The 26,651-nt window shown below is 48.3% G+C and overlaps 1 protein-coding gene across 1 annotated transcript in view; it reads right to left on the bottom strand.

The window, feature by feature from the left end:
* The window catches only part of LOC146171816 (neurotrypsin-like), a 79,122-nt gene that overhangs the window by 13,951 nt on the left and 38,520 nt on the right, over window positions 1-26,651 (bottom strand). The window contains exon 21 of the mRNA XM_084586353.1: window positions 7,420-7,530. Coding sequence (XP_084442479.1) covers window positions 7,420-7,530 — 111 coding nt within the window. The remainder of the gene's footprint in view (window positions 1-7,419; window positions 7,531-26,651) is intronic.

Raw genomic sequence — 26,651 nt, 5'->3', positions numbered from 1 at the left:
CGCATTGTTGTACTGCCCACACGATACACGGACTTCATCTTCATGCAGTCGACATGAATGCATTTCTATAGGAGACGCAAGCGTATCGCGTGCATATTCGCATTGTTTGTATTTTTCGTTCGCATCGTTCTTCAGAGCGTTTAAGCCCAAGTCGAACCGTGCCAAACGTCTCAGACGTTACAACCAACTATCGCCGGCTTTTTCAAGAAATTTCACAGTGCTTTAGTTTGCCTTGAGATACCTTTCCAAAACTCTGTACTTTCCTGAAGGAAAGAAAATAATGTTCACCTGAGGGCATCATATGAGGCTTTCGATGGTACGAAAAACTAAATACTGGCTAGAAATCACAGAAATGCTGGTTACAACCAGAATATACAACATGTGCGGTGCGTGTCCCACAAGAGACGGCAGAATGTGCACCTTGTTCACCCGCGACAGCCACTTCGCGTGATGCCACCAATACTCAATATGCAAAATGTCTCCTCTTTGTGCGAGAAGCATAGCTAGAATGAAAATTTCGAAATTTTAAGGAATGAATCTCCGTTACCTTTTTCTCTTCATGTTAGGCACGTTTTACATGAAACTCTACATTGCGGAATTTCATTGCTTTAAACCTCCCGGTTTTGCCAATTCACGCCTTTTCTTTAAAAAGGTTTCATTCTGCGGGTTTCTATTTTTGCGAAAAATGTACCGTAAGTGCCCACGGAAAAGAGTTACAAGTTACGTACAAATAACGCTGCATTAAATAAAATATTGTTTTCACACTGAACATATTTTTGAAGAATGTTTGAAGAATTATCTCTGACCAGTGATGTTGATGCTGTTGTGGGGTTTTTTGAACATATTGTTAAAACATGCATTAATCACTTTGTTCCGCTGAAAACAAAAAAGAAAAATAGAGATTTGCCATGGACAACAAGAAACCTACTGCATTTATCGCGTCGTGTTGCAAGGTTGCGTAAGTCGAAAAGAAATGGCAATCCTGTCAAAATTGCAGAGTTCAATGATGCCAAGGAGGAGCTACGCGTCAGGTTAAAGTCTGCCAAAGATTTTTACTATTCCGTTACATTGCCAAAATTAATGAAAACGAACCCTCGCAAATGCTGGAAATCGATACTACCCATTAACAGTACTTGCAACAGTTTTATAGGTAACGGCGTTCCTGTTGCAGATTCACTAACAATTGCTTCTGCTTTTAATTCCTATTTTCATTCTGTATTCACACTGGATAACTCTATCGTTCCTTCTTTTAGCTGTGGCTCTTACCACCAGCACTGTTCCCCACTCCTGGAAGCTTGCCAAGGTCATTCCATTGTTCAAATCTGGTAGTACTCAACTACTGCAGAACTACAGACCTATCTCCTTAACAGCCCATTCATGCAAGTTACTCGAACATGTTATTTTCAAACATATCATTGAATTTCTTGAAACCCACAACATCCTAAACATTTACCAGCATGGTTTCCGTCAAGGCCTGAGCACCACTACCCAACTAATTGAATTTGCGCACGACATTTCTCAGTCATTAGATCTAGGTAGACAGGTCGACAGCATTTTTGTTGATTTATCCAAAGCTTTCGACACTGTCCCACACCCTAAACTCCTACACAAACTTAACTCTGTTCTGAAAAACCCTTCCCTGGTTGGTTGGATATCCAGTTTCTTAAATCAGCGTTCGCAGTCTGTATACTTTAATTGATCTATTTCCACTCCTGTTAGTGTTTCATCCGGCGTTCCGCAAGGTTCCGTTTTAGGCCCGCTTCTTTTCTTATTACATGTTAACGACCTTCCATGTTGTGTATCTGTAAAAATTCGTCTTTACGCTGATGACTGCATCTTATATCACGAGATTAATACACCACTTGACCATGAAATACTTAACGACTCATTTTCTAATTTTTGTAAATGGTGCAAGGAATGGCAAATGAATATTAATTTCTCTAAAACTGTTTCCATGTCCTTTTCTAGATGCCCATCTCCTTCACATTTCACCTACAGTTTTCACGGTCAGGATTTAGAACGAGTCACCGAGTATAAATACCTCGGCCTTCATTTCTCTCATGACATCTCATGGTCTAAACACATTGACATCATATGTAATAAAGCTTTTTAACGTCTCTGATACCTCCATTGTACACTGCGTAAAGCCCCAAAGGATACCAAACTGCTCACATATAAAACACTTATCCGCCCCATTCTTGATTATGCCTGTATCGTATGGAACTCTTATAAGAAATCCGATATCAAAAAATTAGAATCAGTTCAAAATAAATCAGTACGCTTCATCTTTCACAACTAAGGCCGCGATTTTTCCCCTTCTTCCCATAATACAGATTTAGGTCTCACAGCCCTATCATCTCGCCGTCAAATAGAATGTTTGAAGTTTTTGCACATACTGGTTCACTCTCAGCGCCTTCCATCACTAAATAATTATTTGAACATTAGCAAGCCTTCCATAACTAGAAGTTCCCATAGCCTAAATCTCATCCCTTTCTTTTCCCGCACTGAGACATTCAAACATAGCTTCTTTCCTCTGACCATTGAACTCTGGAATTCGCTGCCTGGACACGTCCGCTCGCTTCCAATTGAACAATTCTTGACAGCCATTGCTTCCTAATGCCTTTTTATATACATGTATGTATATGTGTATGTGTGTATATATGTATGGATATATGTGATATATATATATATATATATATATATATATATATATATATATATATATATATATATATATATATATATATATATATATATATATATATATATATATATATATATATATAAGCAGATCAAATAAGGGGAAATGAGGGTGCTCGTTATAATACATGAAGGAAAGAAGCCAACAGTCGGCGAGGCCAAGGAAAGCGTTGGGGATGGTACTTTATGTTTTTTTTTTATTTACGTAATTTTTTACTTGGATAATCACAGAAATTAGAAATGTAGTGTTTAGGGGAAAGATAATTAAACACAAAGTAGAAGAAAAAACAACGTGCCGATGGTGGGAACCGAACCCACGACCTCCGAATAACGCGTCCGGTGCTCTTCCAACTGAGCTACATCGGCCGCTGTCGCCCCTGCTACTTTCTTGGGTATTTATGTTGTCTGTATACGAACCTTGAGAGTGTTCACCAGCGCCACCCTCAGCCATAGCGGCGGACGTAGAACGTCTTTTGTTACCGCCAGAGTCACGTAGAACGTGATCAAGAGCGAGGGCGAAAGCTGTGCTAGAACCCTCTCAGGCTACCTATGGTTTCAAGACTGCCAGAAAAAAAAAAAAAAACATAAAGTACCATCCCCAACGCTTTCCTTGGCCTCGCCGACTGTTGGCTTCCTTCCTTCATATATATATATATATATATATATATATATATATATATATATATATATATATATATATATATATATATATATAATGTTTGTATTTGCTTGGTACAGTTTGCTTTGTTTGCCCATTCCTGCCATAGCCTCATCTCATCGAGGCTGCAGTATGTATAAATAAATAAATAAATAAATAAATAAATAAATAAATAAATAAATAAATAAATAAATAAATAAATAAATAAATAAATAAATAAATAAATAAATAAATAAATTTTCATTTCCTTTAAAAAGGCACGCACAAACCTCTTGTCCCCCCCCCCCCCACCCCCCTTCTTTTGGATACACAAATGGACTTCGCATGAAAGAACAATGTCAGGAGACTACGGTGAAACCATTTTTTGGGCTAACCATGCAACCTATATTTTTTGCGACTTTTTAGACCATACTTAGTTTGACTTGAGCCATTCGGCAAAGACGCACTGTCGTCAATTTACGGTGAACCGCCATTGCGCAACAGATTTTGTTGTGCTTGCACAGGTACTCAGTGTCCTTAACGTTGAGACAAAACATCCCTATTAAACAATTTTCAGCGCATGCACAGCTAGTGAACACCTTCTCTAGTCATGATATAGTTATTTGTTTGTTCATTATAAAATTCGCTAGCACGCTCCTTTACCACTTTGCTTGTGTCGCGAGATGCGACTATAGGTTTTGTGATCGCAGCCACACGAAACTGCTTCTACATTGCTTGGGATTGACCTATTTAGTTTGGCGCTTGATCGGGAGGGGTTCGCGGTAGGCGGTTTGCATCGGCGTGTTTCGGCGATACTTGCAGACGATCGTGATGTCGAAATTCTGGAGGCACATGCTCTATTAAGCAAGGCGACAGGAGGGGTCCTCCAAAGTGGAAAGTCAGCACAGTGCGTGGTGATCGCTAAAACATAGAATGGTCATCTGCGGAGGCAGGGGAGGTACAGATAATGGGTAGACACTGCATCTCGGTCCGTGAATAATTAACATCGGCATTCGGCCGAGAACTGATAGCGTACACGATTACATTATCCAGTCCACAGATGTTCGTCGGTATGGATTTCAGTCTCGGTGTATTCGTGAAAGTGCTCGAAGACAGGATACTGTAAACGAGGCATAATTTCTTTGAAGGCTTCGGCGTGCGGCGCTTACCATTTAAATGGAGCGTCTCTATTTGGCAGCTGGATCAAAGGTTCGGCGAAAGGCGAAAAGTTATTGCCAAATGATCGTCGGTAATACGAGCGCACTATAAGGAATGTGCGCACTGATGTCTAGTCGGCAAGTAGCGGAAACTGTCCCAACACAGCAGTTTTCTGCAGGTAAAAGCCACTGCAGCCTTCCTTATTATATGAAATGGAAACGGCAGCTCTCCGTAGACGAAGTGGAACTTCTCTCGCTTTAAGGTTAGCCCGTGACGACTTGGTTGCCTGCAGCAACTGTCTGAAGCCTTTTCAAATTGTGTTTAATGTTCTAGGAGAAGACAGTGACGTCGTCTAAGTATATATGCTAGACAAACTTGACACTTCAGGCCTTCCAGTAGCGAATATCAATATTCGCCGTAAGGTCGCTGGTGCGGAACAAAATCGGATCACCTTGAACTTGAAGAGGCCCTCTGGAATGATGCCTGCGGCGGTTTTGAGATCTTTTTCATTGGCCTCAATTTACCAGTAGCCGCCGCTGAGGTCCTTCATTGAGCAGTACTTGATGTTAAAGAGCCGGTCCAGTGGGTCGTCGATGCGGTGCAGGGGGTAGACACCTTTCTTAAATTTCGATGGAAAACAGAGGTGTATCGTCTTTGTTTCACCAGTACAACCTGTGCCGCCCAGGACCTGTTTGATCGCTTGATGACGTCACCGCGAAATATTTCTTCGACTTGATTCTGGATGGCTTGGCGTTCTAGAGGCTGTACACGGTAGGGGCTTGGGCAGAAAGGCTAGACGCGTTCTTCAGTTACAATACGAGCTTTGCAGTCGGCATGTGCTGGATCTATCGAATATACGAAAAGCACTCGATGTAATTTTGAAGAGTGTGGATCTGGCCTTCTCTGTTCCGGGGTAATGCTGAGTTGATACTGAAGGTGTGTGATCTTGGTTGGCGAGGCCTTCTGAGGATGGGACGGTGAAGATGAAAACGTCTCAAATGTTTGCTCGTTCCTCAAGAAAAGTAATCGTTGCACCTTTGTTAAAGACCTCCTGAAATGCTACTTGCGGTAACATTATAATACAAGAAATCCATACTGGTGGTCTTTGTGAGTAATCGTATCAAATTTGAAATCTCTGTGTGGAACCCATAATTTACAAATATTAAAAAAAAAGGGGTCCTGGTGACCGCGCGCTCGCAACCGATTTGGGCAACCTCACATCCTTTCTTTAGTTTCCTCTATGGGGGCTGGGAGACTTTCTAGAGGCTGCGTCGTAGTTGCACCACATCGAAGGAAACCGAGCAGATGTCGATGACGATAACCTGAATGAACGCTACGCTGTGCGCTCAAGATGATGCAAGCAAGTATACGTACTCTTCGACTTCGCGCTGTCTCTGGCCGGGCTGTGGTCGAGGTGCGTTGTAGGAGAAGCCTCGAAATCCCGTTCGCCTGTATGGGCATTGGGAATGATATGGCCGGCTTCTTGGCAGCGAAACCAGAGTGGACGGCACTGGTCGAGGGTCCTCCATACGTCTACTTCCGTTGACACGGCGTTTCCAAGCATCGGAGGGTAGGTGGGCGGCTGTGTTTAGGGCAGCACAAGGGGCTCCTGGTACGGACTTGCGGGGCGCCTTTTGTACCGTACTGCAGCGGCATAGGGCATGGCTTGCGGTTTTATGGCCTAGGTTATCTCTTGAGAGACACCCAAAGCCCGTTGAAGCTTTTCCTGAACCACGTTCGTTAGTAATGTGAAGGGTCGACGGTGATAGAATTCGGTGAATCGATCCTCTCGAACGATTTCGCGGATGACTTCCCGTAGTTTTGCGCTGGCTGGTTATAAAATATTTGGTTAGCTTTTGAAGAAACTTGCAGTTACCAGTCGTATTGACGGGTTCTGACAATTAGGGTCGGTACCTCACGAGGATCGATGATCATATGTACCTCGACTGCGCATCGCACCGGAGTCCATCTTCAGGGGCATAAAGGGTTGACAGTCCGACACCTCCACCACACTTCATGCGGTGGTGATAAGGCCATCACACAACCGATAACCAGATAGAGGTGGTGTTAAAATGAATTCATTATTGGGGGTCTGGCTTGCGCCCACCACGAACTGAACAACTAAACTGTGGCCATAGAATGTGCTTACTGGCTGTTGAAGAACAAATTGTCTGTTGTTTCTGCCGCGCTTTGTTTAAAGCTGAAGTTTCGAGAAAGGCCCCAAAAGCGGTCAATTTTGAACAACGTAGAAGCAGATGAGCGTGGCTGCAATCATTGCAAATAGACCTGGGCCGGCTTGCAAGATAAAGTCCGAGCTAAGTCCAGACTTAAATGGTGTCTTTAGAAAGACCAAGCTTATTTAAGACGGCTCGTGTTCTGAACGTCGAACGCTTTGGGTTCATGTTCACCAGAGTGGCTTCCCAGAACGGCCTCAGCAACCACTTGGGGCATTTTTCCTCGTAACACAATTTTAAGCCGCAAAAAGCAATGGCACGGATTTTACACAACGCAAAATTGACGGAATGTGTACATCTTACAGCAGGGACAGTGCCAGCGCATCCCTGTATTTCCCTAATTTCTCTACTTAGACACCTGGCGTCCTTATGTCTTAGCCAAGACAGCACTAGAGTAGTAATCAAACAAGCGACTTATTCAAGTCAGGACTGAAGCCCAGTCTTGACTCCAGTCTTAAGCAGCCATGCTAGTGGCCTATTCTTTAGACTCCAGTTAAGTCTGGACTTAGCTAAGACAGTCTTAAGATTGTTTTGTGCAAGCGGGCCCTGGTCGCATCTCACGTAACAACGAGAAAGTGAGCAAGCCACGTGCCGATCTTGAGCATTAACAAATAAATACAAAATGCGGCATTATGCAGTTGGCATGCACATTACACAATTCTATTTCGTCGTATATTTCATACTTCTTACTTGCGTTTAAATTGAGGAAAGGAATCCTGTTCCTGCTTGCGTGGTACTGGAATAGAACAGACGCCTGGTCCATCCTGGGCTGGTACTTGGGCATCCCACAGATGTCTTTATCTATAAAACATAGATGTAAAGACGTGACGTACTTGTCTCGAACCAGAGTTAGATGTGCTTGTGCACTTGAAGTTCCAGTTATGTACCTTCCCCTCATGCACTCTGCAATACATGAAGTACATCTGGAACAGATTGTAGGAACTTTAGTGGGCATATTTAAACAGGCAGCACTCGAACAGACGGCAGCGGAGAGAACGTCATACAGCCTACAGCGCTAAACGAAATCTGCTCTCTGTGGCATGTGTTCTTGTGCTGCTTGCTCGAAGATACGTGCAGCTTGATCAACAGGTTAACACCATTTCACATGCCAGAGCAGCATTGCGGGCTGTAAGGCACTCTGTGGAGGCGGACTGCGTATTAATTCGACCCTCTGGGATTTTTTTAACCCGTACGACAGTATGGTATTGCGCCGTTGAGCCTGCGAATTCATGCTGAACAGAGACATGAAGCCCTCGGAGAATGAAGATATATGTGGTGAAGGTGGTAAATTTACATCTCACATAGCTCGACCCTTATGCTGCAGGGACGAATACCGCAATAGTTAACAAGTCACACACACACACACACACACACACACACACGCACACACACACACACACACACACACACACACACACACACACACACACACACACACACACACACACACACACACACACACACACACACACACACACACACACACACACACACACACACACACACACACACACACACACACACACACACACACACACACACACACACACACACACACACACACACACATGCACGCGCGCTCGCGCTCGGGTGCGTTTGTGTGTGCGTGCGTGCGTGTTGTGCCACGTAACTTGAGTCAAGATTTCAAAAATGAAAGGCACTTAGGATGCTAACTGAGCCGGATGTATGATGTTGGCATGCACTGAGCTAGAGTAACTGAGAAAGACTATTTTCCCATTAACTGAAAAGCGCTTCGGATGCTAACTGAACCGGATGTATGATGTTGACATGTACTGAGCTAGAGTAACTGAGAATAGACTTTATTTTCCCATTAGCTGTGTGTGTGTGTGGGGGGGGGGGGTCATGACACCGCCAGACACAGAATGTTCACCTGTGTACTCACTGTCCAGTTCCTGACGTACTGGATCCTGGCAACTGCGTGCCCTTCGGTCTACTGCCTGTCACCTACCTGAATCCTCTGCTTGCATGGAGCAAGCCCGTTGCCATCTACAATTTTCCTGCCCCAGAGTAACACCGCCTGTCACCCGCCACTACTAGCACACTCCTGCCTATCGACCTGGCAAACCTGGCCTTCGGCGACGTCAACTGTCACGGGACCGCAGCACAGCCTATTTAATCACCAGCAACCCACCAGCTACTCGGGGCATGACACCGCCAGACACAGAATGTTCACCTGTGTACTCACCTGCCAGGTTCGTTACCTCCCGTTTTGTAAAGAACTAAGAAGCGATGACAGTTTCCTCGTCGCGGTGTCGTGCCCCTACGACTTGAAATGCCGCGATCTTGCCAACGTTCTTCGCCTCTGTTGTGAAGCATATGCTTTTGATTTGCTCTGTCAATTTCTGTTATTACTCTCCGGTGGTGTTGAGGAAAATCCTGGACCCCCTGTTAATGCTGATGAACTCACAGAAGCCATCACGCGGTTAGAAGCTAGCCTTGCCGTCCTTCGCGAAGATATTAAACAAATTAAATCTGCCCAAAATGCACAAGAAAAGTTAATATCCGATTTGTTAAACCGTACTAATAATTCTGATACAGCTGAAAAAATCTCGGGCAATGTCGCCAACACAGACGTGACACAAAAATTTGAACAGGAAATCGCAGCACTGAAGGCAGCAAATATCGACACAATCAATCGCATGCGCAGAGTGAATCTTTTGTTCTTTGGAATCGACGATTCCTTCAATGAGCAATGGAAAGATTCCGAGGACAAATTTCTGTCGCTCTGCGAAACAAATGCAGACTTTAAGCTCGACCCTTCGTGCACAGAGCGTGCACATCGCCTTGGTAACTTTTCATCCGGAAAAAAACGCCCTATAATCGTCAAACTCATCATCATCATCATGATCATCATCATCATCATCATCAGCCTGATTATACCCACTGCAGGGCGAAGGCCTCACCCATGTTTCTCCACTTAACCCGGTTTTGTGCTAGCTGCATCCACTTGACCACTGCGAACTTCTTAATCTCATCCGCCCACCTAACTTTCTGCCGCCCCCTGCTACGCTTTTCTTCCCTTGGAATCCAGTTTGTTACCCTCAGCGACCATCGGTTATCCTCTTTTCGCACTACATGTCCTGCCCATGTCCATTTCTTCTTCTTAATTTCCACTAGAACGTCAGTAACTTGAGTTATTTCTCTGACCCACTCTGCACGCTTTCTATCTCTTAATGTTACCCCTACCATTTTTCGTTCCGTAGCCCTCTGGGTTGTCCTCAAGTTAAGTAGAACTCTCTTGGTTAGCCTCCACGTTCCAGCCCCATAGGTGAGTACAGGTAAGATGCAACTCTTGTATACTTTCCTCTTGAGCGATACCGGTAAGCTGCTAATCATAATCTGCGAGTGCTTGCCAAATGCGCTCCATCCCAATCTTATTCTTATTTCCTTTTCATGGTCCGGATCTGCGGTTACTACCTGTCCTAAGTAGACATATTCGCCTACTACTTCCAGTATTTCGCTACCTAATGTAAACTGCTGTTCCTTCCCGAGGCTGTTGAACATTACCTTAGTCTTCTGCATATTGATTTTCAAGCCTACCTTTCTACTTTTCCTGTCTAGGTCATCAATCATTATTTGCAGTTCATCCCCCGAGTTGCTTAGCAAGGCAATGTCATCAGCAAATCGCAGATTACTGAGGTATTCTCCATCTACCCTTATCCCTAACTGCTCCCATTCCAATTAAGTCTCTGAATAATTCCTCTAAACAAGCTGTGCATAGTACTGGGGAGATTGTATCTCCTTGCCTAACACCTTTCTTTATGGAAATTTTGTTACTTTCTTTATGCAGAACTATGGTTGCTGTGCAGCCACTATATACATCTTCCAGCACTTTCACGTACGGCTCGTCTACCCCCTGATTTCGCAATGCCTGCATCACCGCCGAGGTTTCAACTGAGTCAAATGCTTTTTCGTAATCAATGAATGCTATGTATAAGGGCTGGTTATATTCCGAGCATTTTTCTATCACCTGATTGATGGTATGGATATGATCGATAGTAGAGTACCGTTTCCGAAACCCTGCTTGATCCTTTGCTTGATTGCAGTCTAAGGCTGTCCTGATTCTATTAGCGATTACCTTAGTAAATACCTTATACGTAACAGACAGTAAGCTGATTGGTCTGTAATTTTTAAGGTCCTTAGAGTCCCCTTTCTTGTGAATGAGGATAATGTTTGCATTCTTCCATGGTTCCGGTACCGTCGATGACACCAGGCACTGCTTATACAGGGTGGCCAGTTTTTCTAGCACGATATCCCCCCGTCCTTCAGCAAATCTGTAGTTATCTGATCTTCTCCAGCTGATTTCCCCCTTTTCACAGTTTCTAGTGCTTTCTTGACCTCGTCCTTCGTCACTGGTGGAACGTCTGACTGTTTTTTCCTGCCGCCAATCTCATTACAGTCCTGACTACTTTGGCTACTGTAGAGATCTGTAGAGATCTGTATAGAACTCTTCGGCTACTTTGACTATCTCGTCCATATTAATGATGACGTTACCCGCCTTGTCTCTTATCGCATACATCTGGTTTTTGCCTATGCCCAATTTCTTCTTTACCGCTTTAAGGCTTCCCCCGTTCTTTACAGCATGCTCAATTATCTCCATGTTATATTTCCTCATATCGGCCGCCTTGCGCTTATTGATTAGCTTTGATATCTCGGCCAATTCGATCTGGTCTGTTGGATTGGAAGCTTTCATACTCTGGCGTTTCTTAATCAAATCTTTCGTCTCCTTAGACAGCTTACCGGTATCCTCTCTAACTATCCTGCCGCCTACTTCTACCGCGGACTCAGTAATGATATCTCTGAAATTATTGTTCCTTGCCTCTAGGGTAATGTCGCCATCCTCAGTTAGAGCTGAATACCTATTCTGTAGCGAGATCCTGAACTCTTCTGCCCTCCCCCTCACCGCTAATTCGTTGATAGGTTTCTTTCTTACTAACCTGTTGCGTTCCTTCTTCAGATTTAGGCTAATTCGGGACCTCACCATCCTGTGGTCACTGCATCGCACTTCCCCGATTACCTCTACATCTTGCATAATGGCGGGGGTTGAACACTTTATTAAGTCGATTTCATTTTTAGTCTCTCCGTTAGGACTTTTCCATGTCCATTTCCGGTTCTTCCGTTTGCTGAAGAAGGTATTCATGATTCGTAAGTTATTGCGCTCTGCAAACTCAACTAGTAACTCCCCCCTGCTATTCCTAGAACTGATGCCATAGTGACCTACTGCCTTGTCTCCTGCCTGCTTTTTCCCTACCTTGGCATTGAAGTCGCCCATTAGTACAGTATACTGCGTCTGTACTTTTCGCATTGCCGATTCTACATCTTCATAGAAGCTTTCAACTGCCTGGTCATCATAACTACATGTAGGTGCATAGGCCTGTACAACCTTCAGTTTATACCGCTTATTAAGCCTAATTACGATGCCTACAACCCTCTCATTAATACTATGGAATTCATCTATATTACCCGCTATATACTTATTGACAAGGAAACCTACTCCTAGTTGTCGGCTCTCTGGTAAACCTCGATAACACAGTACATGCCCATCCTTCAGTACAGTATATGCCTCATTCGGCCTCCTAACCTCACTAAGCCCTATGACATCCAATTGCATGCCCTCTAGTTCCTCTAACAGCACTGCTAGACTAGCTTCACTAGCTAGGGTTCTAGCATTAAACGTTGCCAGGGTCAGTTTTCAATGGCGGCCTGTCCAGCGGAGCCAGACATTCTAAGCACCCCCTGCTGCGTCACAGGTCTGACCGCCGCCGTGGTCAGTTGTTCCGCAGCCGCTGCTGCGGACCGGCCCTCAGTCAGCCGCTGGTGACTGAGGGCCGGTGTTTTATGGAGCTTATCATAGGAGGTTGCGGCCAATTACTGCACCAGGGTGGCCAACTCCTGTTCTGGTGAGGGAGTGCGTTGCCGGTGGTGTTCACCGGCATCAGGTCGCACCCCAAAACTGTTTATGCAATTCCATCGACACGCGGACTTTTTTTTTTTTTCATCCGGTGGAGAATCGCGCGGCACCGGGATTTGAACCCCGGTCCTCTTGCATGCGAGGCGGATGTTCTACCGCTACGCCACTGCTGCGATTCGTCGTCAAACTCACCCATTTTAAAACCAAAGAAAGCATACTGAGCTGTGGGCCTCAAAGATACAGATTTTGCCATTAGAGAAGACTTCGCTCCTTCCGCGCGGTTTGCACGCTCTAAACTATTGGCATTCGTCCGGCCACTGAAATGCGCTTTTAAGCTCTCCTTCAATAAACTACACGTGGGAAGCAAATGCTACTTTTACGATTCCGCATCCAACAGCGTAAAAGAGCATACCATGCCTCGCTCCACTTCTCCTATTGTTTCAGCATCTGATAATACTTGCGCCAATGCAAAGTGACGCACTATCGCGCAATTCACTCCGATAGCTTTAAGCACCCGTCCGCGCTGTTTTCTAGATTTAAGTATCATTTATACCAACATACGAAGTGTAATCCCGAAACGTGAAGACCTTCATTCTTTTATCGAAGATAGTAAACCGGACATCATTCTGCTCACCGAAACGTGGCTACACCAGGACATATACGACCACGAAATTTTCCCTTCCAGTATCAAATTAACACTGTATCGTCGTGATCGGCAAGATAAAAGAGGAGGTGTACTTTTAGCCGTCAGAAGTACCCTATCATCATCACTCATCTTCGATGACGACAACATCGAGCTATCATGGGTCTGCATGCAATGTACAGCTATAAATGTAGTTTTTGGTGTCTGTTACCGTCCTCCAGGAAGTAATCCATCGCTTAGAAATTCCCTTCACCTATCATTGACGTTAGTTCGAACCAAGTTACCCAATGCCCCTATATTTCTTTTCGGAGACTTCAACTATCCGACCATCAACTGGCCTTTGCTATCAGAACTTCATAAATCATCATCAAACAAAGCAAACCAGTTTCTTGAATTAGTTTTAGATTTCAACTTACATCAGGTAATAACATACCCTACACGGGGCGACAATACTCTGGATCTTTTGCTTACATCTAATCCGGATGACATCAAAAGTATAAACTTAATACCCGGCTTCAGCGACCATAGCATTCTTCATATATGCATAGCACTGCCTATCAAAAAGCAATCTCTCTCTCATACACTAATCACTGACTACAAGAGGGCGAACTTTGAAAAAAAATTAACCTTGAGCTCGAAGGCTTTTATGAACACTTCAAAACTTCATACTCTGCTTGTTTTGTTAACACCAACTGGGAACTATATAAAAATGTAGTGTTAAATCTGCAATTCTCATTCATTCCAACCATCCTCGTAAAGACTGATCCAAACAATCAATGATTCAATACTCGTCTAAAATGCCTGCTTAATAAGAAAAAACGCCTGTACCGAAATGCTAAACAAGCCAACAATCAAAAAGCATGGGAGCGATATCGACGTAGTGCGAATTGTTATATGAAATAATTGAAAGCTTCTAAAAAACTTTTTTTTTCTTCTGACCTCTTATCAATTCTGCAGTCAAATCCAAGCAAATTCTGGCGAATTCTCTCCTCAAAAAACCGCATAAACCAAATAGAACTCTTAGATGCAGATGAGAAACCTATAGAGATTGATAAATGTGCGTCGGCCCCAAACAATTACTTCTCATCAGTATTTTCTACCCCTAACATCGATATCCCCTTATTTACCGACTTATCGGTGACCCCAATGCCTGAAATACAAATCAGTCCTGGTGGAATAGCGAACTTGATTAAATCCCTCAAACTATCATCGTCAGCTGGCAGCGATCAAATCAGCCCCGAAATGTTAAAAAATACTATCGCAATATCAAGCAAGATACTCTACCTGTTATTCACACAGTCGCTTAGCAATGGCGTAGTTCCTCACGTTTGGAAAAAAGCAAAAATAATTCCCATTTTTAAATCCGGCGATAGATCAAAAGCTAACAACTACCGACCAATTTTGCTCACCAACATTCCGTAAAAACTCCTGGAACACGTGATAGCATCAAATCTAATCACTCACCTTGAATCACTGAAATACCTTTATCCGCTTCAACACGGTTTTCGTAAGTTTCTGTCATGTGAAACTCAACTCGTCGAATTCACACACGACATCCTTCAGTAATGGACGACCGCTTAAAAATTGACGCCATATTTCTCGACTTTTCAAAGACATTTGACCGTGTTCCCCATAATCATCTACTATAGTTAAACTTGCCTCCCTTGGATTCCTGCAGACATTACTCATCTGGCTTGAGCACTTCCTGAAAGGCCGTGCACAGTTTACATCCGTCAACTGTCATAACTCATCGCTAATTGACGTAACATCAGGTGTCCCTCAGGGCGCTGGATTGTCGCTGTTATTTCTCATATACATAAACGACCTCCCGACTAACATAAAAACAAAACTTCGACTTTTTGCGGACGACTGTGCCATTTATAACACTATCAAATGCCCTGAGGACACCATTATGTTGCAAAATGACATCGCCACGGTTGTATCATGGTGTGAGCAATGGCACATGCCGCTTAACTTAAGCAAATGTCAATCCATGTCTTTCTCTCGTAAGCGCAGCTCTGATAAAAGCACATATCGTATCAGTTCCACTCCCATTGCTCGAGCGTCCACCTGACATCAACTTTATCATGGGTTACTCACATTGAAACAATATGCTCGCAGGCTTCACGCATCCTTGGTTATTTACAGAGAAATTTACAATCAGCACCAGGCCAAATCAGACAGCTCGCATTCCAGACCTATGTACGTCCAAAACTAGAATACGCTTCATCCATCTGGCACCCTTCAAAAGCATACCTCGCTAATAACCTAGAGGCCATCCAAAACCGTGCCGCGCGATTTATCATGTCACAGTATTCACGTGAAACCAGCATCACAGCACTAAAACGAACTCTTTCCCTCCCAAGCCTTCAATCACGTCATATAATAGCACGTCTCTGCCTCCTTTATTCTTTTTTTTTTTTACCATCCTCACAACTGGCACCCTCTCCTGCAACTTCCCTCAAGAATGTCCCGTCGACTTAATCACAGTCACCTGATAAATCTGATTTTTGGCCGCACTGCAACAATGAATAACTTTTTTTTCCAGATGCCATAGCCAAATGGAATTCTTTACCGGACGTTATTGCTTCATGCAAAGATCGTGAAATTTTCCGAGCAAAACAAACGAGCCACTTTCAGTGTTCTATTTGACAACGCGCACTAGTCCGCTCTTGTATATTTTGTTAATGTTTGTTTGTTAGTTTCGTTTTCTTTTTTTGTTTTGTTTCTTGAACTGGTATTGGTATGCTGTTGTAGAATGTTATTGCCCCCGCCTTATGTAATGCCCTCGGGCCTTTAAGGCTTGATTAAATTAAATGAAATAAATTAGGTATCAGCTTGCTCAACGGTTTTGAATATTGGTAGCAGATCCCAGGTCTGACACGCGAACTGTCGAGCATCACCACAAGCCACTTATTAAACTGTTTTCTGCATGATATATCTCACCTATACCTTTTTTTTTTCTGCGTTTCAAAGAAAGCTCGATACAAAAAAAAAAAAAGAAATCCACTTCGCAAGGCGCTTGTGGACTGTTATTATGCTGCTTTCGAGCGTGCGTTAGGTTGACAAGGCCGACTGCAGCGTGACTGTGGCCACAGGAAAGCGACTTGTATATGCATGTATCTGGGCCTCCCGCTTCTGTCGTATTACTGCACAAATGGATGCATCTGGCCGAGCGTTCCTTCTTTGCAGCCGAGTCAAAAATCTGCTTTTTTTACGCGATGGCATGAGGAGGTCGTTCTGCTGAAATAAGGCGTCTTCATTGCCGTCACCCTGGAGCGCTCGGGAAAAATCCTTATATTTTCAAAGAAAGCTAGAAAGTTGTGGGACGGCCCAAATGGGGACAGAATATTATGGCGAGGAGGTTAACCTCATTAAGGTATTTGAGAAAATATAAGCAATTCGTAAAAAAAATTAGTTTATCGTCATTTAAAGGCCCACTGTCCACCCTCTGGTCGAAAATATTTTCTTCCCCGGTGGCGAGGCTTCGCCCCCAGAACACAAGAACGCAAAATCTTCTTGAAAATAGTGATTAATAACGCAGTTACAGCCACCGCAATCACCCGATTCTGTCGTGCTTATCTACTGCCGTTCACTGAACGAGTAAAACTGCGCGAAAAAGACGGGACGTAAGAAACGCAGTTTTGCTCGTTCAATTAATATGAACCAACTAGCCCTTCAGAGTGTATTACTCCTTCCGTTCCTTCTCAAAGGTTTTCCACTCTCCTGCCCGGTCGTCTAGCCTCCGCAAGACAAATTCCCCTTCTTCCTCCGTGTCTGGCGGGAGGTGGGGCGTGGTACCCTGCGTGCTCGAAAACGAAACGGTCGAGGGAGCGCGCGCCGCTGTATTCAGTCCGGCCGTGGCGAGAGAAAAGCGCACAGCGAGCGGCGCACATAATTAGTCGTGTACGCCCATCCTTCACCCGTCAGTTAGCGAGGCAGACCATTGAATAGTCGTCGCTACTCCGACGTCAGCCTAGCGGTTCGTAGAGAACAGGGAAGCTGGTTTCCCGAAGGGGAGGATGAGAGAGCTTTGATTTGTATTTTTGCTGCTTTGCGGCGCGCGTATCGCTGTAGCATTTTGCACAAACTATCTCCGGTACCTAATCGAAGCATTGGGCTCCTTTGCTTAAAAAGTTATACCCTGGACAGTGGGCCTTTAAGGCAGGCACGCAAGCACAGGAAATGAAGGGACATTGTTACCAAGCCTGTTATAGACCTCCTTCACTCCGGCTACGTCACGAAAATGCGGTGGCGCTGTCGTCGTTAGTGACTTTCGCGTGGTAGGCAAAAACACGCTTCAGTCGCTTTGCCTACCGTGATTGTGCGATGGCTTGCTGCTGCCGGGGAATGCAGAGCACCATGCCGACTAATCGCGTCGCTATGACATGTGTTGAAAGACACACAAGAGGAAGTTTAGTAAGCTTGCATAGGTTTCTTGCCGACAATGGTCGCCGTAAACAGTGGTGGGCCGCCGCGGTGAAGCGCCAAGGCTGGATACCGACGCCTGCTCATCGAATATGTGGCAAATACTTCGTCACGGTGTGGGGGCCCACGCCACATATCTCTAGCGCCCGTGGCGCGCCGCGCTTTCAACGGCCGCGCCACCTTCCCAAGGCTCCTTGCGCGCTGCCGGTTTCCCTCTCCCCGCTCGTTCGGGGATAACCGGTCCCGCGCGAGGGGTCTATAAAGGGAGGCTCGTGCCGCCGTCTGGTTCTTCTTGGTTCCTGGCTCGTCGCTCCCGCTTCTCCCCTGGCTCTCTCCACGAGAACGACCCGCAGCCACCCGGACGACGACCCCGGACGGCCTCGACGACCCCCGCGCGTAACGTGAGATAAAGAATGTTTGTTACACGGCCCACTGTGTGTTTTGTCGTGCGCATGCCTCGGGCAGAGGAATCGCCCACAACTGGCACCCAACTGGGGCTGAATTAGCACCCATGTGGACGATTTTTCTGCCAACGTGGCAGCGCACGGCAACACGACGGGCCGGTCCTTTGTATGTTAGGCGCGACGCCATTTTGAGTTTAGGGCTATCGTGTGTACAGATGACACGGAGTGTAGTATAGTAGTGTTTGTACAGTGTTTTATTTTGTTTTGGGTTATGTGCGTGTTTGTTAGTGTCGGGCGGTTTGTGTTTTAATTTTTTTTGTGCATATGTTAGTTTTATGAAGTGTTTAGCCTTTGTGACTAGCCTCTTGATGCGGGCTAGGTGGTAGTCGTGCGCGTTTAGGCTCCCGACCGGCCTTAGTTATTGAGTGAAATGCCTCCGAGAAAAGACGTGCCAGATAGGGCCGCCGCTTCGGACGCCAGTGCGTCCGGAAGTGAGGTAAAGGACGCGGTAGAGTCTGTGCAGGTTACCGATGCGGCCGCCTTGATGAGGCAGATGAACGAGGTGTTGTCTGTGTTCGCCCTTCAGCTCGGTTCGGTGGCTAGCGCCAACCAAGCCACAGCTGCGGCGGCAGTCTCGCGTCCGCGGATAAATGTAGAGGTTCCCTCCTTTTCCGGCTACACGGACGTGAAGTCAGTCCACGAGTTCTTGCAAGAACTCGAGGATTATCAGACGGCACTGGGTTCCCCAGACGACGTGGTGCTAGCGCAGGTAATCCCCGTGGCACTTGTTGAGAGCGCGGCGCGGTGGAGACGCTGCCAGCCGGCCTTCCAGTCGATGGCAGACTTCACAGATCGCTTCCGCGCCGAGTTCTTGCCGCCCGATTACGAACGCCGGATGCTTGAGGAGCTAGCGTTGCGCACACAGCACCCAGAGGAGAGCCTCCTCGAGTATGTACGCGCAATGCAGGAGCTCTACAAGAGGGCAGATCCCACGGCAACCGATCTAGAACAGGTCACGCGCGTGATGAGGCAATGCCATCCGCGCTTCAAGCCGTATTTGCGGGGACGTGGTTTTGCAAACCTCGAGGCCCTGGCACAGGAAGCGAAGGTAGTACAGGCGGATTTACTCGCTGAATTGCGCTACCAGCCACCCCCCAGGCCAGCCGAATCGCTAGAGCCGCGATGCGCCTGGGCCGGAGGCCAAGACTCCGCGCCGCGCGCCAGAGGCGCAGACGTAATGACGGTAGGGCAGGAGGGGCCAGCGGAAGGCTCCGATATTCCTCGCGCTCTTGACCCGTACGCGTTCGAGCAGCGGCGTCGAGCTGGGCTCGCCAGCGACGTACGCACAGGCGCGGAGAGAGGGGAAAGACGTCCCCAACCGCTTCGTGGAACGCGGCATCCCCCGTCCGCGCGGCAGGTGAACGACCGGCTTTGCTGGAATTGCAACCAGCCGGGCCACGTGGCACGAGAGTGTCAAGCAAGGCGTATGCAGGGAAACGCGGACCGCCGGCGGCCATAATTGGTAACACCAGCCTGTCGCCGTCGGCGGGGAATTTCGTGGTAGCCACGGCGGAAAATGGGAAATGTACTCCCACGCCGCGTCACCGGGCGCTGAGGCTTTTGTCCCCCTCGCCTGTAGAGCGCAAGGAATGTTGTCGCGCTCGAGCCCTTTTATGCTAGTGCGGTTAGTTGGTCAAAGCTACTCGGCACTCGTTGACACGGGCTCAACTCTGTCATTGGTCGGTGATGATGTTTTCGAGGCCTGCCGTAGATGTAACATCCGTGTAAGGCCAGCAGAAACCCCTTTGAGCTTAGCAGCAGGGATGACAAAAGCGGAAGGAGCGGTGCGTCTGGTCCTGCGTTTTGACGGCAGGAAGCGGAGGCATCGCTTCGTCTATCTGCCCGGCTTAACCATACCAGTTATTCTGGGAAGAGATTTTCTTTCGAGCGAAGGCATTGTGCTTGACATGGGGGAGAATGGCTATCGCTACAGCCCCTTCACCCCCCTCATTCCCTTTGTTAGCGCACCCAAGCAGGAATGCGTCGCTGAGCGAGCGAGCGTTCACGCTTTTGTCGCGGAGGGCTCCCCCGCGACACTGAATGGTAGCCCATTAGAAGCAATTATCGCGTCCTTCTCGGGAACCGGTAGTCAGCGCCGAAGGCTCGTAGAAACTTTACTCCCGTTTTCGGATTGTTTCACAGAGAAACCAGGCAGGACCGACTTGCTTCAGCACGAGATCGAAACGGGTGATGCGCGCCCTTTCAGATGTAACCCGCGGCCGTTAAGCGCGCATAAGAGACAACTTCTCGACAGCGCCCTTGACGAGATGATAGATACCGGCGCGGTGAGACCCTCACAAAGTCCCTGGGCGTCCCCAGTGGTTCTAGCGCCAAAGAAAGATGGTTCGGTCAGGCTGTGTGTTGATTATCGAAAGCTCAACTCACTGACGCCTACGGTTGCGTACCCTTTCCAGTCGATCGAGGCTGTGATGTACGCGTTAGGAAACGCAAGGTTCTTCACAGTCCTGGATGCAAGCAGAGGGTACCTGCAGATTGAGGTGGCGGAAGGTGACATTCAGAAAACCGCATTCACCTGTCACCGCGGGCTCTTCGAATTTACTCGACTCCCGTTTGGCTTGTCTAATGCACCGAGCACGTTCATGCGATTGATGGACATCGTGCTGGGCGATGCAAGGTTCAACTACGCGATGGCGTACCTCGACGACGTCGTGATATTCTCACAGTCGTTCGAAGAGCATCTCATTCACTTGAATTCCGTTCTTGAAAGAATGAGACGTGCGGGTATAACGATCAACCCAAAGAAAGTGCAGTTGGCATCGAAGAGAGTTAACCTCTTGGGGTTTGTGGTTGATGATGGCACTTTGAGACCGAACGATGACAAACTGCAGGCAATTCTGAACTACCCCTGCCCGACGGACGTGAAAAGCTTGCAGAGGTTTTTGGGAATGGTTGCCTTCTACAGACAATTCATCCCTAGTTGTTCAGAGCTCGCTAGGCCGTTGAACCAGCTGTTGCGGAAAGGCTCGAAGTGGGTCTGGGGCAAGGAACAGAACGACGCTTTTGTTGCCTTGGCTCGCGCGATAGCGAACACCGCTAGTTTGCGCCTCCCCGACCTGAACAAGCCGTTTGTCTTGCAGACAGATGCTAGTGATGCCGGTGTAGGAGCTGTTTTGTTGCAGGAACACGAGGGCAAACTGCGCCCTGTCGCGTTCGCTAGCCGCACGCTCACATCGGCGGAGCGGAATTACTCCGTGACCGAAAAGGAATGCCTGGCGATAATGTTCGCATTGTCAAAGTTCGACATGTACCTAGACGGAGCGGTTTTCACCGTGCAGACAGATCACCAGGCACTTTCGTGGTTAAAGAGGCTGAAAAACCCCGCAGGCAGACTCGCGAGATGGGCGCTGACGTTGCAACGTTACGCGTACGCCATTGAGTACCGCCGGGGCAGCATGAATAAGGTGGCCGATGCTTTATCGCGCGCACCGTTGAAGGCAGGCAGATGCGCAGAAGAGGCGCAGACCAGCATTGCTGAAAGCGGCGTCGCCGCCAGTGGAGAGGAGGAGAGGGCGGACGCGAGTGTCGCGCCCTGCGTAGGTAAAAAGAGAAAGGAGGCGGACAGAGTTGCCGCGCGGTGCTGCGAGAGAGAGAAGGCGCAGCAGCTGGTGGCGGCGACTACTCGCCTGCCAAGAAGTGAGGCAGAGAGAAATCTGTCTTGGGGAGTAGCGGTCAGTAGGGAAGAGCTAATTGAGGCCCAGAAAGCAGATGGTCTATGCCAGCGGGTGCTGACAGAGCTTGCGAGTAGTGCAGCTTGCACCGGGAACGCTGAGGGCAAGTACGACGCGTATCTGCTGGGCGAGGATGGCTTACTGCTCCGCTACATCCCTCAACTTGACGAGGAAGAGGCGATTGCATCCCCCTTCCGAGTCGTGGTCCCGAGGAAGTTGCGGAAACGATTCCTCCAGTACTTCCATGACTCAGCGCTGGCAGGCCATGGCAGCGGCAGTAAGACTTACGACAAGTTATGCCGTGTCGCGACCTGGCCAGGTATGAGAAAGGATGTGCTGGGTTACGCCCGTACATGTCCTGTTTGCCAGGTAGCCAAGCCTCGGGCGGGGAAACCCGCTGGCATGATGAAGCCGGTAGTTAGCAACTATCCGTGGCAAGTGGTCGCGTGCGATATCATGGGACCCCTCCCTCGCTCCGCGCGCGGACACCAATATATCCTGGTAATAACGGACCACTATTCCAAGTGGGTTGAGGTTTTCCCCCTTAGGAAGCTGGTGTCAGAACGGATTTGGGAGAAACTGTTGGAGACATTCACTCGTTTCGGTTTCCCTTCCGACTTGATTACAGACAATGCTTCGTATTTCACAAGCAAAGTCTTTGTTGATTCCTGTCGGGCGCTTCAAATCCGCCACAGGAAAACGAGTCCCTACCACGCTCAGAGCAACATAACCGAGAGAGTGAATCGGAATGTTAAGAGTATGCTGGTCGCGACGACCGAGCAGCACAGAGATTGGGACGCACGGCTGTCCGAACTGGCTTTCGCCACTAGAACAACCGTGAACAGGTCGGTGGGTATGACACCTGCTTACTTGAATTTTGGGAAAGAGATCGCTTTTCCGCTAGAGAACGCCCTACTTGACGTGGCGGGGCCCGCGCCCCCTCCGCTAACGCAGTACGCGGCAAAGCTCCGCGAGCGCCTTGAGGCAGCGCAGCGCGCGGCTCGTGAAAACCTCGATGTCGCTTGCATGGAGCAAGCGGATCAGTACAACAAAGGTCGTCGTCACGTCGTTTTCAACACGGGCGACTTGGTACTGAAAAGAACGCACCCGCTTAGTAACGCAGCGCGTGGTTTCGCCGCGTCGCTAGCGCACAAGTGGGTTGGACCGTTCGAAGTTACGGCACGGACTACGCCACTCACCTACCAGCTGCGGTTGTTGGCGAGCGGTGAAACCGCTGGTCCGGTGCACGTCGCAGACTTGAAAGCTTACCACCTTCTCAAGGACGATAACTGCGAAACGGTGGAAGCTCAAGGCGATTCAGCGATCTCTCCCCCGGGAAGGCGAGCACGTAGTGGCACGGTTTGCAACCGACGCTACAACCTGAGGACCAGGTAAAACCCGTGCTTCTCGTCTAACCCCTCTCTGCCCCTCAGCATGCCACCCAGGCGGTGTCCCGGCGCCCGGATCGAGGGCACCCACCAGGTGCACAAGCAACAGAGGCTGCGCCAGCGGCCTGGAACGAGTGGGCGCGGTGCCCATCGCCACCGGCCTACCGGCCCGGAGAGGCACTGGAGAAGCCCCCCCAGTGATGTGGGACACGGAAAGCGTTCGGGGGACCCACCCCCAGGCCTGGAGCCGCAGTCCAAGCGGCACAGGACTGTGCGGCACACCGCCACCTGGACCACGGTCGCCGACGGGGCGGCGGTCTCCTACTGCGCGGGGTCCAGGTGGCGAGACCAGGCCCGGCCTCTCCGCGGAGAGGCCGCGCAGTCGGTGCCCCTGCCGTTCCGGGGCCTTACCTTAGAGGACCGGGAGAAGATGAGCGAGCAGGTCTGTGCGGTCTCTGCGACACCCTGCTTGTGTGCCGCGCCGTCCACGAGGCCGGGGCGCTGCATAGGAGCCGTGCAGAGGCGGCGGAGCGGCTGCACCGGGCAGTGGTCGCAGCGACCGCTTTGGCAGCCGGACGGCCCGTCCAGAGGGGCAGCCCGGAGGAGGCAGCCTTACGCCTCCTTCAATCGAGCCGGCCTGAGCTGCTGTCTCCGGCGGCGGAGGCCATCATCGCCCAGGCGCGGGCAGGGTCCCCAGCGCCCCCTTCGGTCTCCACGGGCGTCAGCCCGGACCCGGACGAATTGGATCGCCTGCTGGCGGACTCCGGGTCGGACGCTGAGGGGGGGGGGAAGATGTGGGGGCCCACGCCACATATCTCTAGCGCCCGTGGCGCGCCGCGCTTTCAACGGCCGCGCCACCTTCCCAAGGCTCCTTGCGCGCTGCCGGTTTCCCTCTCCCCGCTCGTTCGGGGATAACCGGTCCCGCGCGAGGGGTCTATAAAGGAAGGCTCGTGCCGCCGTCTGGTTCTTCTTGGTTCCTGGCTCGTCGCTCCCGCTTCTCCCCTGGCTCTCTCCACGAGAACGACCCGCAGCCACCCGGACGACGACCCCGGACGGCCTCGACGACCCCCGCGCGTAACGTGAGATAAAGAATGTTACACGGCCCACTGTGTGTTTTGTCGTGCGCATGCCTCGGGCAGAGGAATCGCCCACAACGGCTAAGCTGAAACTTATTCACCTTTACGCCAGAGCGGTCTACCGGATCAAAGGTCGCGAATATCTCGAGTTTGGCCTTTTTTACGACGCGTGATGGGATCTTGGTACTGTTTTAGTGCTGGTGCCGGCGCGCAGGTAACATATGCACCGGCGCGTTTCTTTGTTGGAGCATGCGTAGATGTTTTACCTTTGTAAACTGTTCCTCAAGCCCGTTTTTTCGCTGTGTATGTAAGCGCAGTGAGCTGCTACGCAAGTGATCTGTGTAGTACTCCTCGATCCGTGATGTACCATATTGCATGGCTAAACTTCGCCGCGTTCACGCCAAATTATTTTAATCTACTTCTTGATGAAGATTGCCACTTCACGTTGACAGCTACTGATTTGGATTGGAGCTGCATTTTGTATTTATGCCGAGCGCTTTTATTTGTATTCACAGCGGCTGATTGTGAATGCGAGTTGTGGGGTTTATCCTACATTGAAACGCGGTCACAGTGGCCGAGACCGAACTGGGCCGCCCTAACTACGGAATCACGGGTGAAGGTAAAAACGGCCCCAGAAAATAGTTCCTCAGAAGATACAGTCCCGAAAAAAAGGTCCCTGAAATATATAGCCCCGGAATAATCGTCCAGAAAGGCCCTATCAGGAAGCGGCCCCTAGGAAAAAATGTCACCGAAGAAATTGGCTGAAAATCTGCCCGGAACTCACTCCGCGAAAAATTGAACATCTTATTGGACGCCTTTTTTTTTTTTTTTTTTTTAGAATAGATGCAACTATTGTTTGGGCAGTATGCCCTCTGGGTGCTTTACAGGTTTACAGGAACTGGAGAAGGCTTGGCGAGAAAGCATTGCAAAAAAAAAAAAAACGAAAAAAAAAAACCAACCCCACCACTATAACATCCAGCGAGTATTATACAGTGCATAGTTCCCAGTTTCCAAACTGGGAAATATCGCTCTTTAATATAGGTCTAATCACCCGGCTAATATTACACATTCGAGAGACGTGTTTGCCCTCGACAGCACACATTTCGGCGCCATAACGTTTTTTTTTCTTTGCGAACACACGGCATCAGTGCCATTGTTTTGCAAATTTCAAGCGGACGGGTAGAAAAAAGCACTGTAGCATACATTATGACGGCTAGACACAAGGAAACTCAGTCTACGTTTTTAGTAAACAGAACTACAGAACGTAAAAAAAAAATAAAACGGCGGGGTTCAAAATATACATAATGTTCGCTAAAACAATAAACACAATATAAAAACAGTGAAAGTTGATTACAATGAGCGTAATTCATCGCTGATAAGCCAAGCACCAGGCAAGGGGAAAGCTCGACTTTGCAGTACGTTTCATTGCATCTGTTTGGAGAGGTTTTATCCGGGGCCATTTGTTCCTGGGACGTTTTTACCGGAACCCACGGAACCACAGTGGCCGCTGCAGCTCGTAATTGTAATGCAAGCTAACAGCGCGACTACCCGTAATAAAATTGCTACCTTTATCGACGACAGCCGCCCACGAACAAAGCAAATATAACAGATGCGCAGCGTTCTGATCTCAACCAATAACGCAATGATACGCAAACCGTGCGGTGTCAAGGCTACCGTTGCCACGCTGACCTAAATCATCTTAACCATACAGCCGCTCGACGCTAGCGAGGTGCTTCGTGCTTACCAAGAACGCTCATTTGCCGCTCGGTGTGAAGAATCCTCCGATTATGCTATGATGCTTCGAGCGGACTATTCGTACGCGGTACGAGCGCTATTTATGAGCGAGAAAAATCGCCGTCAGCTTACTCGACTCAAAGTAGTTGTAAGCATTCGAAGCTTTGTAATTCTCGATGCGTTCCATGCATAATTTTCTGGGAGAAAACAGAAAATAGATGCCAACGTCGCTCATTTTCCTCGGCTGGCAGCAACGCTTCTCTTGTGCGCCTTGAACCCAATCCCCATCGGTACGGCGTACGGGTCCGTACGCTGCACGCCGTGTACGTAGAGTTTTTCAGTGTATCGCTTCTGTTCTCATCGCTGAGGCTCACGAAATACTAGCACATGGTCACTTCGTCTGCCTAGAAGGCACCTGCAAATCACAATAACACTGCCTTGACAAGCTCGGCCACAGTGCCCCGGCTAGCCACTGTACACCGGCCGCGGTCGTGCTTTTTGCCTACCGTGGGATCGCTGACGAGAGCAGCGCCACCTCGATCGCCTTGTTTGTTTACAAACATGAAGG

The sequence above is a fragment of the Amblyomma maculatum genome, unplaced genomic scaffold (genome assembly GCF_055883805.1).
Source record: "Amblyomma maculatum isolate TAMU_Amacu unplaced genomic scaffold, ASM5588380v1 scaffold_18, whole genome shotgun sequence".
NCBI classification, from domain to species: domain Eukaryota; kingdom Metazoa; phylum Arthropoda; class Arachnida; order Ixodida; family Ixodidae; genus Amblyomma; species Amblyomma maculatum.
The sequence above is the reverse complement of the archived record's forward strand: the minus strand, read 5'-3'. Positions and strand labels throughout refer to the sequence as shown.